At 35.9% G+C, this 16,938-nt stretch overlaps 3 protein-coding genes across 3 annotated transcripts in view; 2 read left to right on the top strand and 1 right to left on the bottom strand.

The window, feature by feature from the left end:
• The window catches only part of LOC126972003 (uncharacterized), a 577,468-nt gene that overhangs the window by 165,699 nt on the left and 394,831 nt on the right, over window positions 1-16,938 (top strand). The window lies entirely within an intron of this gene.
• On the top strand, window positions 3,385-4,667 carry LOC126972021 (uncharacterized). Its single transcript, XM_050818572.1, has 3 exons — window positions 3,385-3,436; window positions 3,707-3,749; window positions 3,826-4,667. Exons 1-3 carry the CDS (start codon window positions 3,422-3,424, stop codon window positions 4,560-4,562), a joined length of 795 nt encoding a protein of 264 aa, XP_050674529.1. The 5' UTR covers window positions 3,385-3,421; the 3' UTR covers window positions 4,563-4,667.
• Window positions 8,810-9,553, bottom strand: LOC126971995 (translation initiation factor IF-2-like). Its single transcript, XM_050818520.1, has one exon. The coding sequence runs from the start codon at window positions 9,551-9,553 to the stop codon at window positions 8,810-8,812; it is 744 nt and encodes a 247-aa protein (XP_050674477.1).

Below are 16,938 nucleotides of genomic sequence, written 5' to 3' on the forward strand. Positions count from 1 at the left end.
ACTTAACATCAGGTGACCCGTACGCTCGTTTGTCATCCTATTCTATAAAAAAAAAAAACCTCTTCTTATGTTTTATTTTATTTTATGTACGGTCTAAGTTGTCTTATATTGTTAGCCATTTTTTAATTATTTGCTTAATTATTATCTGCGTATTTTATTTTATAATATACTGTAGTAGGTAAATATCTCGTTGTCCTTGACTTCACTTGTTAAGGCTCCTGGAAACCAGCGCTGCAGCTTACTGCAGCATGATGCTGAGTGGGAGACCTTTATTTGGTCACACGTGGTGATATTTGGTATAATTTTTTCTTATCAGTATAATTATGTAGATTGATTTAATTAATTTTAAGGTTTATTGTAGCGTAGTGATCAAATTAAAGTTTTCTTTTTTTACACAATTAAAATTTGAAAACAAAATTTTTATGAACGATGCGGTGTGACTCGAACCCACGACCTCTCGCGTTCCGTGCGAGTGCTCTTCCAACTGATCTAACCGTTCGAAGTTGAACAAAGCATACAAGATTTTATGACGAGTCGAGTCCCACATTGTTCATAAAATTCTGCTTTTAAATTTTATTTGTGTATTAATCCTACAAGTGAGGGAAATTTAAAATAAAAACAATTAAAATCATAACAAATTGCCTTTCTTTCTTTCTCGGAGTGGTTCAGGCCATTTTTGACCCCTTATAACTTCGTTGTGGATAAATTCAAATTTAAATATTTTTATTCAAAATAGGATTTAAAATCACTTATTGAACGTCAAAAACTACCACCCATTCAAAAGAGACTGCCTCAGACCTGAGAAGAATGGGCGCAAGAAACTCAGCGGGCTTTTTTTTAATATAAAATATGGATTGCAATGTAATATCGTACAATAAACATTTATAATTAAAGCCTGAGGGTTTTGGCTTTATTCCCAGTCCGTTGTATTAAGAAAATCGTTAAATTATTCTATAAAACTAGGAGCCTGAATTTATTATAAAATATATAAGAGATGTTTAAATTATATGGTTAAGATGATGTTTGGTTAGCTAATTACTTTATAACTTAATACAGAAAGTATTAAAGACTTGGTATTACATGGATCTCACAACTTTTCACGGTAGAAGCTCTCGGTATACAATTGTTTTTTTCCTCATAGGATTTTGATGAACGCCCCTATCATTTTGTGGTTTTCTACAGAGGATGTATTGGTACATCTATCGATAGGACGATATACGAACATGCGTAGATACCATTCCGATGTTAAATGCCCTGCCGATTACAATTTTATTTTATTTTATTTGGGACACAAAACAATTACACACTAGATCATTACATTAGAGGAAGAAATAACATAAGTAGTACTAAGTGCATAACCAACGACAATGGCCACGGGTTACTATATAAGTGTTAGATAACAAGAAAGAAAAGAAGACTAATAACGCAGTTATGAAGAGATTATTACAAACAGATGTTGCTTACAATATTATTATGATGTTACATGTAAGTCTCCGATGCAGAATTCAGAATTCAGAATGCAGAATTCTGAAAAATCCGAGTGGATCGGAAAAACTAGTGCTGGAGAAAAGAACATACAGGAAACTCAAAAAATACTCATTTTCATCCTCAGGTATCTTTACGAGTATAAAACCTACAGATTTTTTATGAACTTAGTCCAATATAATATGGGATTGTACTCAAAGTACCAAGCATTTTATACCTTACAGAAACAACAGTGCCTAACTGTACTACATAAAAAGACTCGAAAGTAGACAGAAATGTTCTTGTTGCAGGCTTCGCCATGCTCGCTTTAACGTAATATCGCTTGTGTGAGCTTCGTCGGGCGGGTCATACTTGTGGTGGCTGGATAATCCTGTCCTCGATAGCCCCGCTTTTCGTGCTTTTAAAGCTACGAGTATATTATCTTAAAAAAATGCTTTAAATGTCAAAAGAAAAAGGTTCCACTACACTGAATAATTCTTGAGATTATTTTTATGATTTTCTTTCAATCTTGACGAGTATTTTTCTCTTAAGTAGGTCGAAAGTTTGATTGTTTTTAAGCAAAATGCTGAAGTTGTAAATATTGTATCCCTTTATACATATAAGAAGGGGTTAACGGGCAAGAGGCTCATGTGAGGGGCAGTGCTGAGGAAACTGCCCAGGGATATCCTGAAAACCAGGCATCAAGAGATGTGTTGCCGCCCTTTAAAGTGGGAGTATACTCTTACTTTGAAGGTTTCTGAGTTGTATCGGTTCGGGAAAATTGCAACCAGTACTAGATTCCACAAAATGGCTGTGCGAGGTAAAAAGGTCCGGAGAAAACGCGCGGTTGTGGAATACTAGACCACAAAATAAATCGAGCGGAATTTCGCATTTGATAAGTACGGTAGAAGATTGGAGAGAACGCAAATCACCTGATGTCGATGATTCGAGCCGCCCGTCCGTTGTTTTGTATGCGGTCAAATGGAAGAAGCTGGTACTGGGAAGCGGCCGCCCGAGATGAAAGCATGTGGTGGCCTGAAGTGATGTTTTGTCTCGATCTGAACAGAAAACTGAACAGCGCTCGATATATCGATGACAAAAATGCCGATTATCTGCGGCAGTTGGAGGATCTCGAATCGAGGGGATACTACAACAGGAGACTTTTTAGCGGTGAACGCACAATCTTGTGTCTTCTAAGAGTTAAACTGGTGTACATTTTTTCGCCCCATTCCGAGACTTTGCATAGCATAGTCTCGATTTTAGACACAATTTGTCCGGTTCTCCGCGACGCTGTCCCGAAAGATGTTGGCGTGGCCGATGTAACAGGCATACCATGTGCTACCGTCTACATAGCAATGAGTATCGCTAATTAGCAGTATATCATTGATATGCAGAAGAAACAGTTTAGTGGACAGCACGCAACCTTGTACGTAAACATTGGCAGTTACTTTCGTGCCATTTCTTACATTATACTCCTCTTTTCCGAAGTGATATATAACTTTGACACAAATTAATTACTTTTCATTTGATATGCCATTACAAACACTATTGCACTAATAGTACTGCTAGTAGCTTCCCTTATCATTCTTTCATAAAGGATATGATTGTTAAATGTTTCCGCAACTCGATCCTATAGCTAGTTTTCAATTTATTCACAATATCTAGAGCAAGCAATTTTAATATTTATAAGTTTGAAAAAGAAGCTTGTTTTGCTTGTTATAACTACATGTTCTCCAAAGAACAAAGATCAGTAGACCGTGTCCAGTATTCTTGCAAACTTGTACTAAATTGGTAAACTAGTGTTAATGATATACAAATAGGGCGCTAGCGGCCGACCATTTATAATTTCGTGTCAGTAATATTTCGGCGAAGTATAAAAGAGCAGGCAGGGTTTGGGAATGCATCATTGACTACACAGTTCGATCAAGCAACGTTTCGTAGCAGAAATTTAGCAGCCATGTCTAAGCTTACGGTAATATAAATTCAATCATTGATTAATTCGTTCTTGCAATTTTGCCGTTTAGTGTCCAGATTCATCATAACTCTTGAAGTCAAGAGAGGTGGATTTTGTATAAAATGTTATCAATCACTGAATCTCAATAGAGCTCTACTCAAAAGCTAAAACTACATTATGACCTATACATTTAAGCACATTAAATTTGGCTTTCTTTCAAAATAATTATATTTATTAGATTCATCTTACATACTGTAAGAAACTTCTAAATATGATTACTTTTTGCAGATTCTCTTTGTCATCATTTCGGCTTATGAAGTCCTCGGCAAAGGTTAGTATTTATATGTAGCTACATTTACTATCATTGGATTTATTTTTCGTTATGATCAATGAACATATTTTTACAGGTGTAACAAAAGAACAGCATACAACAGACTCCAAGCCCGAACAGTCGGGCTATGCCCCTTTGATTCTACCTCCTCCAATTGGAGCACACCTACCCCTTGACCACGGTGCTGGTATTGGCAGTGGTGCCGCCATCAATAGTGCAGGAGCAGCCAGTGCAGCTCAACTCAGTGCTATCCAGAACGCTCAAGCAGCACAAGCCGCTCAGATCGGAAACGCCGCTGCCGCCGGTATCCAAAATGCCCGCGCTGCAGAAAGTGCCGCAAGAGCAGGACAAGCCAACGCTATTCAAAATGCTCAAGCACTCGACGCCGCTCGTATCGCAAACATACAAAGAGCTCAACAAGCGGCTTATGAAAACGCAAGAGCGGCTGATGCAGCAAGACGAGCCGCTGCAGCGAGCTCACTGGAACTCTCCCGAGCAATAGAAGCAGAACGCGTTGCCAACGCAGCCCGAGTCCAAGCTGTTGCGATCGCCAACGCCCGAGCTGTCGAAGCGGGTCGTATCGCGAATGCGGCGAGAGCTCAAGCCTCTGCCGTAGCTGCTAGTGCCGCTCAGGCGCAAGCTGTAGCAGACTCTGTGGCCAGGCAAGCTCAGGATGGTGCCCTACTCCTCGGAACTGCTCCAGTCTACCCTGCACCTCCAGTCTACGGTCCTCCGATCCTAGCTGCCGGTCCAATCTACGGTCCTATCCCATATGGCATCCCATACGGTGGCGGCTACGGTTATGGTCACTAAGTTAATAGAGGTCCAGTAATAGTTCCCGGTATTCTAAACACAAGACAAGACAATACATCCACATCCATTTCCAAACGACTTACAGAAATGGGTAGCGGCAGAATATATAACAATATAAGGACTGTGTACATATAGTCTAAATAAACTGCATCGAAATTGCTTACTCGTTTTATTATTTACCCAGAGGTCACCTTGATTTTTATTAATTTTCTCGTGGTAATAATTGATGAACATACAATATATTAAGAAACTAATATAAGCTCTCTGTGATTTAGCAGATAGACGTAAAGATATTTTATAAAATTGAAAGGTTTATTGGCTAATCGCGTGTTTCAGTAAACTTTAATTAAACATTAGGAAATAATATCATCTTATCGATTTAACTAAATAAATATAAAAAATATTAGTATTAAAATTTAACAATTCAAAACATTAAGTATAGATTACCTATTAAAAAAACTATAGCAGCTAAGACAATCAATATTAATGAACCTGCTAAGTTACGTACGTAGTGACGTATTAATATCATTATTAGCATTAATTGTAACCTATGTGGTTTTTTAGATGCTAAGTTAATCTAGTTTTGTATATAAATAAATTGTAAAATGATAAATTAATTAAAAAATCATTATGGTCGATGAGAAACACGACAATTATTACGTATTTCAATGAAATAATCCAACGTTTTTTAAATAATATTTTTTAATTATGATAAAATAACTCTATGTTTTAAATATATACCTACAAAGTATATGGATAAAAAAACAGTATACACAAAAGAATAATGCTTCTAAACTTTTCTCTCTCTTTTTCTGAATTGCAATTTGATGAAGAGTTTTGGACACTGCAATTTGAAAAAGTTGATCGAATATAAATAAAGAACGGTATTAATCTATATATATATAAAAGAGAATGTATGTTTGTATGTTCCCTAATAACTCCTAAACTGTTCGACCGATCTCAATAAAATCTTTTGTAATAGATTCGTTGAAGCTCAAGGAAGGTTTACATATATAATTTATATGGCAGATAGTATAATAATATAAGTGATAACTTCATAAGACGTGACCTGATCGAATATTCGTTAGAAAATCGATGGAATTACAGATGATAGTTTGGGGGAGATGATTTCTGAGAAATAAACTTTAATTTAATTAAAAATAATTGTAAAAATTCTAAAGTATTAAATTTTTATAGGATATAAATAGTAATTTTTGTGTATGATAGCGCAATAAATGAATATTCTATTTAACCACATAAATGCTAGTACTTGTATACTGATAAATAAAGCAATTAGATCGAAATAATTCCCAAGCCATTCCAAAATTTTCAAAAATTCACAACGTTAATGTTCAAGTTTTAACTTCTGCCGGCACTACCGGAGTGCAACCCGTTATTTTTAAACCGAATGTTTTCGTTAATTTTGCCTTTTGCCTAACTAAAATATACTCTGTCAGCGACCGAAGAACAAAATTAAGTAATCAAAGAAGATTTATTATGATCTCAAAATGTTGGTTCAGACCCTGACACATCAGGGTCAGCAACCGCCTTCGGAAAATAAAAAATCTTGTATATTTTGTTTTTAAATAACTCCATATCTTGTAATTTTACCATATGGATGTGTGACGGTCATCCACAGTGCGGTTTTCAAGGAGCTCTCTTCCATATATTAAAAAGCTGTGAACTTTCTAGGTCGGTGTTTCCGGGACGGTACGACATGAGTACCTTAAAAAAAGCGCGAACACCTTAAAGGCCGGCAACGCTCCTGTGATTCCTCTGCTGTTGCGAAAGTGGGCGGCGGTGATCACTTACAGTGTTACGGTATGTCCTCCTTTTACATAAAAAAAAAACTTGATTTTGAAACACAGAAAACAGTCTTAGGAACCGTGTGCTCTTTTAAAACCATTTTGGCGTAGCTATTTTTCGCAAGTGCGTGTTGTGCATAATTTTTTTTTAATGCAGATCGACTTCATTCCATGTGAGAACCGTTTCACTTTATTGGACAAAAATTGAGCCGCAGAAGTTATTCAAATTTAATCAAATGTCTCTCATTCTAGAAGCCAGTTTAGACCCAAGAGCTATATCACTCTTTTTTTATGGAAAAGGAGGACAAACGAACGTTCTGGGCACCTGGTGTTAAGTGATCACCGCAGCCGCTAATTTTTAAAGGTGCCCCCTGTCGTAGCATCGCGGAGATAATGCACAAGGAAGCTCATTCCACAGCTATGTGGTAGAACGAGGAAGAAAGTTCCTTGAAAACCTCACTGTGGAGGAACGCCACAAATCCTGATGGTGGGGATGATATCCTAATTTGTGAAGGTGGAATTTGGCGACAGACATTTCCTTTTAAAATTCGCTCAGCGAAGCGGGCGGGAAGGGCTAGTATAATACAGGTTATCCCAAAGGTATGGGACATGAAGGGAAAGTACCTTTAATATCGAAGATAGGCTATTTTACTGAAAGAAGACTTTGTTATTTTTAAAAGTAAGTAAGTCTGCATTCAAAGATTTTCTAAAAATGACTTGCCTCGTCTGGGTATCGAACCGACTTAAATGTAAAAAAAAAACACCCCTACTCTTATGATGCCAATCGCAAGAATGGCCAAAAACTAATAACTCTTCTTAAGTAACATCGTATTTAATAGCTTTGGGACTTCCTGTATATATAAACGTAAAGGACAACCGTACTCACTTCAACTCAATTGTATCTCAATATATTCTTGACAATGTGATGTATGACATATTTAAAAATTTGATAGACATGCTAATGTTAACACCAGAAACAAACATAAAGACAAATCAAATAACAAATTATTATTATTCGTTCTTGTTTGCGGATAACGTGATTGCAATTACTATGTAAGGATCTAGAAATAAATTTCATAATTTGATGATCTAGAAACAATGGCCTATATGCACATATTCTGAAATCTTTTTACTTGGGTATTGCGTAGGATATAGTGTTTGCCAATGTTTTCGCAATACAAAAATGGTCACCAAATTCGTCTAAATATAACCATTCCTTCCCCGAATAAATTTTCTGGGGGAACTGAAAGATTACACAGTACACTACTACGTACGCTTGCAACGCTTAGGATATTCAGGGACTTGTGCAGCATTGGTGTGTAAGATGACGGTACTACGAATAAATTAAGAATCTCACAGGTAAAATGATCATAATATCATGTTCGTAATATGAGTGGTAATTACTAATATTTAATAAGTGATATAAAAGTACTGCTTTCTCATAAGGCTTATGAGAAGGCAGTACTTTTTATATCTGGACACTCAGAGGGCAATGGAGAGGGCTGTGCTTGAAGTTACCCTGCGACATCGAATCAGAAATGAGGAGATCCGTAGGAGAATCAAAGTTACCGACATAGCCCAAATGATTGTGAAACTGAAGTGCCAGTGGGCAGGGCACATAGTTCGACGGACAGTAAAGTCCGTTGGCCGTTGGGGCAGTAAAGTCTCTCACAAATATGGGAGACAGCTATGCTATGGCCAAGACTGGCACAGAAACGTGACATGAAACACCTAAAGGAGGCCTTTACATCAGAGGACATGCCGATTGGGAACGAAAATGCAAAATAATTTCTTGTTATATTAGTTTAACTTTTTATAATAAAATGAGCAATATACGATTATTTATTTATTTATAAAAGTAAAACTTCTATTATAAATAATTGAGTTTGTATTCAATCGGATTTTGTAGCTCCTGATGATAAAGCTGCAAGAGATCTCTTGTCATTAAGAGACTTGCATGATAATGCCTTGAATAATAGATGATAGTAACGAGAGAATGGTAATTGTATAAAATTGGTGGCTAATGGTCATGTCAGACTTAAGCGGAACTTATTTAAGGTAAGCCAAATAACTATTCTAAAGATTACAAATTGAATAATACAATAATCGAAGGTAAATGTAAAATAAATAAATTATTCATATCAGGTTAGGAGGTATTAAGATATTGAAAGCTATTTTTGTATTCATGGGCAAACTGATTTTCTAAATTCTTATTAAGCCTACAGTCAATGAGGATTCAAAATAATTTCCATTACTTTGGGATAGGAGGCAGTTGAACTTGAGGAAAACAAATATAATTCTTATACGGTTTATTTCAATTTAATCACAAAACTCTTTATACCATGTGCCGATAGAAATTTCAGTGGAACTAACAAAGGAAAATATTATGTTTATCAGTCTTGATATTAAGGCGTTGTGTCCTGTCACTAAATGTTATGAAGATTAGTGATAGTATCTGGGACCATAACCATAGCCTCCATAACCATGGACATCATAGCCATTACTTGGAATGGAAGCATAGACCGGACCAGCTGAGATAACGGGAGATCCTACCCAGCCATCGTCATGAGCTTGTCTAGCCACAGAGTCTGCTACAGCTTGCGCTTGGGCAGCGCTTGCAGCTACCGAGGCAGCTTGAGCTCTCGCCGCGTTTGCGATACGGGCCGCTGCGATAGCTCGGGCGTTGGCGATCGCAACAGCTTGGACTCGAGCTGCGTTGGCAACACGTTCTGCTTCTACAGCTCGGGAAAGTTCCAACGCGCTTGCTGCAGCAGCCCGTCTTGCCGCATCAGCAGCTCTTGCATTTTCATAGGCCGCTGCTTGAGCTCTTTGTACGTTTGCGATACGAGTCGCGTCGAGTGCTTGAGCATTTTGAATAGCGTTGGCTTGTCCTGCTCTTGCGGCACTTTCTGCAGCGCGGGCATTCTGGATACCGGCGGCAGCGGCGTTTCCGATCTGAGCGGCTTGTGCTGCTTGAGCGTTCTGGATAGCACTGAGTTGAGCTGCACTGGCTGCTCCTGCACTGTTGATGGCGGCACCACTGCCTAGTCCAGCACCATGGTCGAGGGGTAGGGGACCTCCAATTGGAGGAGGTAAAATCAAAGGGGCGTAGCCCGACTGCTCAGGCTTGGAGTCTGTGCTACGTTCTTCTTTAGTTACACCTGCAAAAATAAGTGCAATGATCATTGTTTTAAAAAAATAAACACAATAATAGGAAATGCAGCTACATATAAATACTTACCTTTGCCGAGGACTTCATAAGTCGAAATGATGACAAAGAGAATCTGCAAAGTGAAAAAATCATGTTTATCATATTTTAATTCTGTTTTAATTAGTTAAATTTAAATTTTACAACCTGATAGGTTCATTCCTAGAGAATATGCAAAAGTTAAGCTATTTTTTTTCATAACTATTGATTTATAACAGGTAAGTCAGTACTAGTCAATTTGCATACACCTGTTTAAAAAACAATAACATGGGGTTGTATCTACGAAATATCTTTGGTGAATTTCGGTTGAATGTGCAATAATTATTATATAGCTATTAACAATAACAAGGCTGGGTTGCACCGACTAACTTTAGCAATTACAAACATGTAATAGTATCGGCTAAGCAAAAAATGAGTTGCACCATTTGTCAATTATTAAATGACGTCATAACTTTAACTGTAACCGTCCTATCTTCGCCGGTAAAATCTAAATAGCGACCTGTCAAAAGTTCCAAATAAATATTCGATATTGACTTGTTATTTTACTTTTTAACTTTAACTATGCCAAGGAATACGATGATGCAACATATTCCGCAGTCTATGTTAAAGTCAGCGTTACATTAAATTTGACTTTAACTGTAACTATAACAGCTAAATAAAGCAACCCAGCCTTAGTGATGATAGAAATTTATAGACGTATTTAAATACTCGTGATATATTTATTAACGTATTTTATTGTACATTGGTAATAGAACATGAGTGAAAACCTATAGTTACCAGTGGGAGGCTCCTTTGCACAGGATGCCGGCTAGATTATGGGTAAGAGAACGGCGTTTATTTCTGCCGTGAAGCAGTAATGCGTAAACATTATTGTGTTTCGGTCTAAAAGGCGCCGTTGCTAGTGAAATTACTGGGCAAATGAGATTTAACATCTTATGTCTCAAGGTGACGACCGCAATTGTACTGCCCCTAAGAATTTTTGGGTCTTTCAATTATCCAGAGCGGCACTACATTATAAAAGCTAGAGCGTATCAATTACCTATATAATAAATAGTTCCACCAGTAGATTTACAAAAGCGTCACAGCTATCGAGGCACGCCCTAAATTCTGTCTAAATATCTATTCCATATTTAAGTTGATTACTGCGAAAGAGTAAATAAAAACAAAATATTAAAATTGTTTACACCTTACCGTAAGCCGCGCCATTTCTTGGTTACGTATGTGGTAACAAAACGTTACTTGAACGAGTTGTTTTGTTAATGATGCGTTCCTAAATCTTGCTTGCGGTTTTATACTGCACTAAAATGTAGTTACGTGAAATTAACAATTCTAATTGGGTAGTAACATTTCTAGTATGAAGTAAATCAGTACTATTATCTATTATCTATACATATAAATAAAATTGGAGTGTCAGTTTGTAATAAGTATTGAAATAACCGTTTTTTACTACATGTATATGAATATATATAGACCAAAATAACATTTTTACAATTGTCTGCTGTCTGTTTGTTCCGGTTAATCTCTGAATTGGAAGGGACGGATTTTGACGGGATATTTATTGGTAGGTAGCTGATGTAATAATGAGGAACTTAGGCTACGTTTATTTTGGAATAATTCTTTTATTTTAGATAAATATTATTTAATAAATTCTTGATTACCTTAACAAAAACTATAGTTAAACGTCTTGGTAAAGCCTAACTGTTTGATATGAAGCAATTTATGACATTTAAAATATCTTATCGTTTGATTAATTTTATCATATTTAAAGATTAGCTGACCCGGCAAACGTTGTTTTGTCATATAAAATATTTTTAGAGTTAAACCGTTTCTTAGACATTGCAACATTACTTTAGTATTCTAAAATAAAAGATTTTTTCTAAAATAAATGTAGCCTACGTTACTCATTATTACATCAGCTACCTGCCAATAAAAGTCCCGTCAAAATCCGTCCCTTCCAATTCAGAGATTAACCGGAACAAACAGACAGCACACAATAATTGTAAAAATGTTATTTTCGTGTATACATATTCATACACATGTAGTGTAAAACGGTTATTTCAATATTACAAACAGACACTCCAATTTTATTTATATGTATAGATTTGGTAATACGCTTTCCAAATTAAATATTATTGTAATATTACTATGCTTGAAAAGGTCAGGAAATACGCAATGCTTAATACACTTAGTGCCAATATATGGTTCTTTTAAACTTCAATAATATGCGAATTTTCTAGAAACTTTGATACTCATAATTTTGAAAACAGGAAAAATCATAAACTTGTTATGCTTACTACCGAGTTATTAGGTCATTAGGACATTCAGGGTAACACAACGGCGCCTATTTCTGCTGTGAAGCAGTAATGTGTAAACATTACTGTGTTTCGGTCTCAAGGGCGCTGTAGCTAGTGAATTTATTGGGCAAATGAGACTTGACATCTAATATCTCAAGGTGACGAGCGCAGTTATAGTGCCGCTCAGAATTTTTGCGTTTTTCAATCATTTTGAGCGGCACTGCATTGTAATAGGCAGGGCGTATCAGTTACCATTAGCTGAACGTCCTGCTCGTCTCACCCTTTATTTTCATAAAAAAGACTAAAGATTTAACAAATGAAAAAGACGATTATGTGGAAAAGGTGACTTTTAAATGACATCATTGACATGATACCACAGATTAGGAATGGAGAGACCGCTGTTTGGTCATTTAAATTATAAATTTAATTTTTTTTTATATATTTTTTAAAATTTCGTAGAAGCAACCGAGCAGTTTCTTGCGCCCATTTTCTCAGAAAGTTCTATTAAGAAAGTCATTTTTATTATAGTAGTAACCTTTGCCAACTAAACGGAAAACCAGTTGTTTTGAATTTAATAATACTCGTACATTAATTGTTTTACTTTATTGGGATCATGTTGTAAAATACTTACTAGCCCAACTTAGCTGAGTAATAGGCATAACAAGTTTATATTTGTTCCCGGTGTTAACATTATGATTGTCTTAAATACCTACCGGTGCACCGGCTATGTGCTTGTAGTCGGTATTTTTTTAATTTTTTTTTAAATGAACAGCATTCAAGGTAACTAATACAATTATATTCAAAACAATAATATTTAAATATTTAAACAAAACAAATCTTATTACTATATTTACAATACTATTCAAATTCAAATATTTTTATTCAAAATAGGATGTGACATCACTTATTGAAAGTCAAAAAACTACCACCCATTCCAAAATGAATGCCTCAGACCTGACAAGAATGGGCGCAACAAACTCAGCGGGCTATTTTTTTTCATCGAATAAATAAAGTTTACAAAGTAATATTGTACAATTAAACTTATTATTTAATAGCCTGAGGGCGGTCACTCCATTCCCAATCTGTGGTATCATTAAGAAAGTCATTTATGTTATTTCAATTCTTTTGAATAACGTCATACTTTTGGTTAGAACATTTTCTGGGATCTTGTTGTAAAAGCATATACATCGCCCCACAAAAAACTTACTAACTTGACTTAGCCGAGTAGTAGGCATCATAAGTTTATATCTGTTCCTGGTTTTGATATTATGGTTATGACAGTTTCTGGCAAGTTCACCTATGTGCCTATGAACATACATTACATTATCAAGAATATATTGAGAAGCAAGATGTTAATTTCTTTGAATTTTGCTCTCAATGATTCTTTAGGACCTAGGTTATAAATAGCGCTCTTCTGCAGCACAAATATTGTATTAATATCGGCAGCGTTGCCCCATAGCAATATACCATAGGACATAATACTATGGAAATAACTAAAGTATACTAGTCGCGCCGTATCTATGTCAGTTAATTGTCTAATCTTTTTAACCGCGTATGCTGCAGAACTAAGTCTGTTCGCCAATCCTTCAATATGGGGGCCCCATTGTAATTTGGAATCTAGAATTATGACAAGAAATATAGCAGATTCCACCGGTTCTATGACCTCTCCGTTTATCAAAAAATTTGCATTTACATTTTTGACATTTGGTACGGTAAATTTAATGTATTTAGTTTTCTTGCTATTTAACAATAGGTTATTAGCGCTAAACCAGTACACGATGTCAGATAAAATATCGTTCACTTCGTCATACATAGCTTGATTTCTTTTCACTTTGAAAATCAGTGAAGTGTCGTCCTCAAACAATATTACCTTATGTTTTTTCCCTATAAGATTAGGAAGATCATTTATGTAGATAAGGAAGAGGAACGGTTCAAGAATAGACCCCCATACTGTGAGGAGTCCCAGGAGATCTCCTGCCATTCACGTCGACCATCTGAATTCTATTTTTTAGATATGAATTTAGAAGATCGAGCGCAGTTCCTTTTATGCCATAGTGGTATAGCTTCCTGACCAGCGTTGAATGTTGAACACAATCAAAAGCCATTTTGATTGTGATTTTGATCGATTTGACGATTGATTGACGATTGACGATCGCCGATTTCATCCCCACCATCTGGCTGTGTGGCGGTCCTCTACAGTGCGGTTTTCAAGGATCTTTCTCCCTCGTACTACAAAGCTATGGAATGAGCTTCCATGTGCGGTGTTTCCGGGACAATACGACATGGGTACCTTCAAAAAAAGCGCGTACACCTTCCTTAAAGGCCGGCAACGCTCTTGTGATTCCTCTGGTGTTGCAAGAGAATGTGGGCGGCGGTGATCACTTAACACCAGGTGACCCGTACGCTCGTTTGTCCCCCTATTCCATAAAAAAAAAGCCTTAGATAAATCACAGCAGATGCCAAGTGCATTCTGCGATTCCTCCTAGGCATCAAAAATTCTTGATTAGCTCAACACCTGCATCCGTTGTTGAACGTCCCCTAGTAAAGCCAAATTGTTTCAAATGAAGTAACTTATGAGAGTTAAAGTAATTTAGCATATGGCTGAAAATTATTTTTTCAAAAATTTTACTAAGGGTCGGCAAAACCGACAGGACGATAGTTATTCGGGTCAGAAGAGCATCCTGACTTAAATATTGGTGTTATTTTACTATTTTTCAGAAGGTCAGGAAACACGCCACGGTTAATACAATTATTAAAGACTATTGCATGATATGGTGCTATGGAATCAATTATTGAACTTATTATTTTAACAGAAATGTCCCATATATCAGCAGTTTTTTTCATGTCGAGAGACTTAAAAGTTTTAATTATTTTTCCAGGGCTAACAAAACTAAAATTGAAAGTTTGTTAGTATTCTTTAACATTTTCCAGAAGAAGTGACTCAGCAATACTGGTGGAGGAGACAAGAGTGCTTGTGATAGAAACTGGAATGCCAGAAAAAAAAATTCTCAAAAGCAGAAGCAACTTCCTGCTGAGATTGAATTATAGTATTGTTTATTGATGAATTGTATTCAATGTTGCGGTCTTTCACTCTTCCAGATTCCCAGTTAATGACATTCCAAGTCTTCTTCATTTTATACCGTGCATTTTTAATTATCTGTCTGATAGGCATAGACTTTGCAATAGAACAAACACTTTTAAATAATTTAGAGTATTTTTTAACATACTCGAGAAAAGATGCATCATGATTATATAATGATCTCTCACTTTATACATAGTTCATATTATAGCCTTTGTCTGCTCCTATGAATGCCAGCTGTTGCCCAAGCATTAAATGACAAGAGACCACCTGATTTGACTATCTTTGAAGTAAATATAGAAGCAAACTCTGTTTTAATTATTTTAAATAACATATCATACATTTCATTGGGATATATATTATATTTCAATAAATCAAAATTTGAGAGTTTAACTGACACATTACCTCTATATTTCTCCATTCGCCTATTATTCACAGGAACAAACGTAAACTTTTTAATTTTAGTCGATTTATTGACCCCAATATTAAAAGAGGCTAACTGGCCAAAGTGGTCTGAACTCAGTTTGTTTATTATTGCCTGAGAAATGTGTTTATAATTTGAAAATATGTTATCAATACAGCTTTACAGCTTGACTACATAAAATTAAACCTATCATTACCTGGAAGCGTACCAAGAATACTGGCAGCATTACCACGTTGGATAGCAAGGCTAATCCGTTGATCGAAATAGCTGCTAGCGCTTGGGTTTCCAGTAGCCTTATTGAGGCGCGAAGATAGTATTTTGAACATTCTCCACGCCTCTGGGCCCCACGGGCTAAGTGTCTCGGCACAAAAGGACCCAAAGATGTATCACTCACTGAGACCAACATATTTGCGATGCTTGCTGTCTTCAGCAGTCAAAGCAGCAGCCCCAGCACCAACTGACGTAATATTTAGTATTCCAAAATAACATTTGACCCCCATAGAATGTATACAATTTATAATTGTTAAGATTTCATATTTTACAATTTTGTCCTTATTTATTGATGGGTGAAGGCCAGGTATTAGAAAAGAAAAGTTGTCCGCAAAAAGTGCAATTACGTGATGTAGCATTTGGTGATTACATTAATATTTAGAAGAAACAACAAAGGCCCTAGAATGCTGCCTTGTGGTACACCTGAATTTGAAAAAGTCCACTTGGATTCATAAAACATTATGTTACAATTTTGACCAGAGTTTGTTATATGAACACATTGTTTTCTATTCCCTAAACTCGACAAAAGTGTGAAGATTAGATCTAACTATAGAAATTTGCGTTACCCCCAGTATACGCAAACTTGCGTATTCAAATGATCTAGGTTTATTTTACGTTTTGAAGAAGAGGACAAACGAGCATAACCTGTTGGTGGATGGATGGTATGTCAGTGTAGCGAAACTCTCTAAGAAAAAAGCGATTCAGTCGATTGTGAATTGAAATTAATAATTTAATTATTTTTAGACATTATGAAATTTCAAATTTTAATCATAATAGTTCTAAGTTTTCTCTTCAAACAGCAATTTAATTTTTAAGCCAAAATCATAACAATTGTATGTAAAGCTTTTGATATTATGTCGAACCCTTGGATCCTGTTCTCAACTCTATAGCTCACAGAAGCTCAAAGTAACCAAATCGTATTTTGCTTATCTAATCAAATTAATTTCATTTCTCTGTTTCTTTCACATAGCCTGAAGAGCACAATTAATAGGCGGATCAAGATATTTTGTTCCACATTCTAACTGGAACTACAATAATGGATGTGATATAATATATTTGAATCTATATTTTGCGTATCTAGTCTGGTGGCTAAAAGTGGCTTACTTGATGGAAAGTAAAAAAAAACTGCCGAACATCAGAAGTCCAACGATGCGTTACCAGCCTTCAAGGTAGTATTTTCAAAGTTTTAAGATCAATACCCTATCGTGTAGGGAAATACATAAGCCGGCAGGTAAATATTTTCTTTTTCTCTGCAGGAAAAGAAGCAATTGGAGTTGTATTACAAATAATAAGAAG

The sequence above is a fragment of the Leptidea sinapis genome, chromosome 25 (genome assembly GCF_905404315.1).
Source record: "Leptidea sinapis chromosome 25, ilLepSina1.1, whole genome shotgun sequence".
NCBI lineage: Eukaryota > Metazoa > Arthropoda > Insecta > Lepidoptera > Pieridae > Leptidea > Leptidea sinapis.